The 1,017-nt window shown below is 38.0% G+C and overlaps 1 protein-coding gene across 1 annotated transcript in view; it reads right to left on the bottom strand.

Moving 5' to 3' along the window:
- The window catches only part of LOC137978232 (uncharacterized), a 4,606-nt gene extending 4,164 nt beyond the window's left edge, over nt 1-442 (bottom strand). The window contains exon 1 of the mRNA XM_068825261.1: nt 325-442. Coding sequence (XP_068681362.1) covers nt 325-408 — 84 coding nt within the window. The 5' untranslated portion in view covers nt 409-442. The remainder of the gene's footprint in view (nt 1-324) is intronic.
- Nucleotides 443-1,017: the final 575 nt, after the last annotated feature.

The following is a 1,017-nucleotide window of genomic DNA, read 5'->3' as shown; positions in this document are numbered from 1 at the left end:
CCCAAAGAGCAAAGGCTAAATTTTATGGGCCAGAAATTGCATTGAGATTACAAATTCCATACTTATTGTTTTAACATATCAATTTCATTTAACAATATCAACAAAATTCTCATCAAGAGACATTCCTATTACGCATATTACAAGGATTGCCCCTTGTATTATTATATTATCATTATCATAAGGAAGACTTTGCTGCCAGGAAATCAGGAAGTTATTATGGTGCTGCTACAAAAGTCTTCCTGGCCACAGTCACCTATTAAAAATAATTTTAATTTTGTATTGTGAAGCCAGCGAATCGTTAAGTATTCTCAGATTAAACCTTACCTTGATGGCGTGGAATTCTTTGCGCCAAGAAAACTTCCCCAAGTTTATGGCAAACTTTTCTAAGGAATTAAATCCACTTTTCATCTTGTGTATGCTGTCTTCATTTGTTCCCAAGCTCCCAGCATTCTTTCCAAAATACATGAATAAAAGTTGGAATCAAGATGGTTAAATCTATCCCTGGGATTTGATGCTTCCAAAAATGCTCGACAGTCTTCTTCTAGGGATTTTTTTGCAATTTCAATGTCATTGCTTATATGGAGTTTCCAGTACTTTGACAGGATTATTTCTTCTTTTTCTTCCATCATTCTACACATCCATCAGGGTCATATTCACCTGTCATTTAAAAATAAAAATTTCAATAATACATTGCACGAGATAAAAACAAATATAAAACACTGCATTAATCACATGTGACAAAAGACTGATACATTACACGAAACACACAAATGGAAAATTTCATCACTAACATAAATTGCATAAGTCACTGCTAGTCCATCGCAGGGTTACCCCCAGTATTACGCCGGTACCCAATTATACACCTGGGTGGAGAGCGGCACTGTGAGAGTAAAGTGTCTTGCCCAAGAACACAACGCAATGTCCCCGGCCAGGCCCCGAACCCGGACCACTCGATCCGGAGTCGAGCGCACTAACCATGAGGCCACCGCGAAATTGCATAAGGGGGAAGAGAAATAA

This window comes from Montipora foliosa, chromosome 1, assembly GCF_036669935.1.
Source record: "Montipora foliosa isolate CH-2021 chromosome 1, ASM3666993v2, whole genome shotgun sequence".
In the NCBI taxonomy this organism is placed as follows: Eukaryota; Metazoa; Cnidaria; class Anthozoa; order Scleractinia; family Acroporidae; genus Montipora; species Montipora foliosa.
Note: the sequence above shows the minus strand (reverse complement) of the source record. Positions and strands in the feature narration are given on the sequence as shown.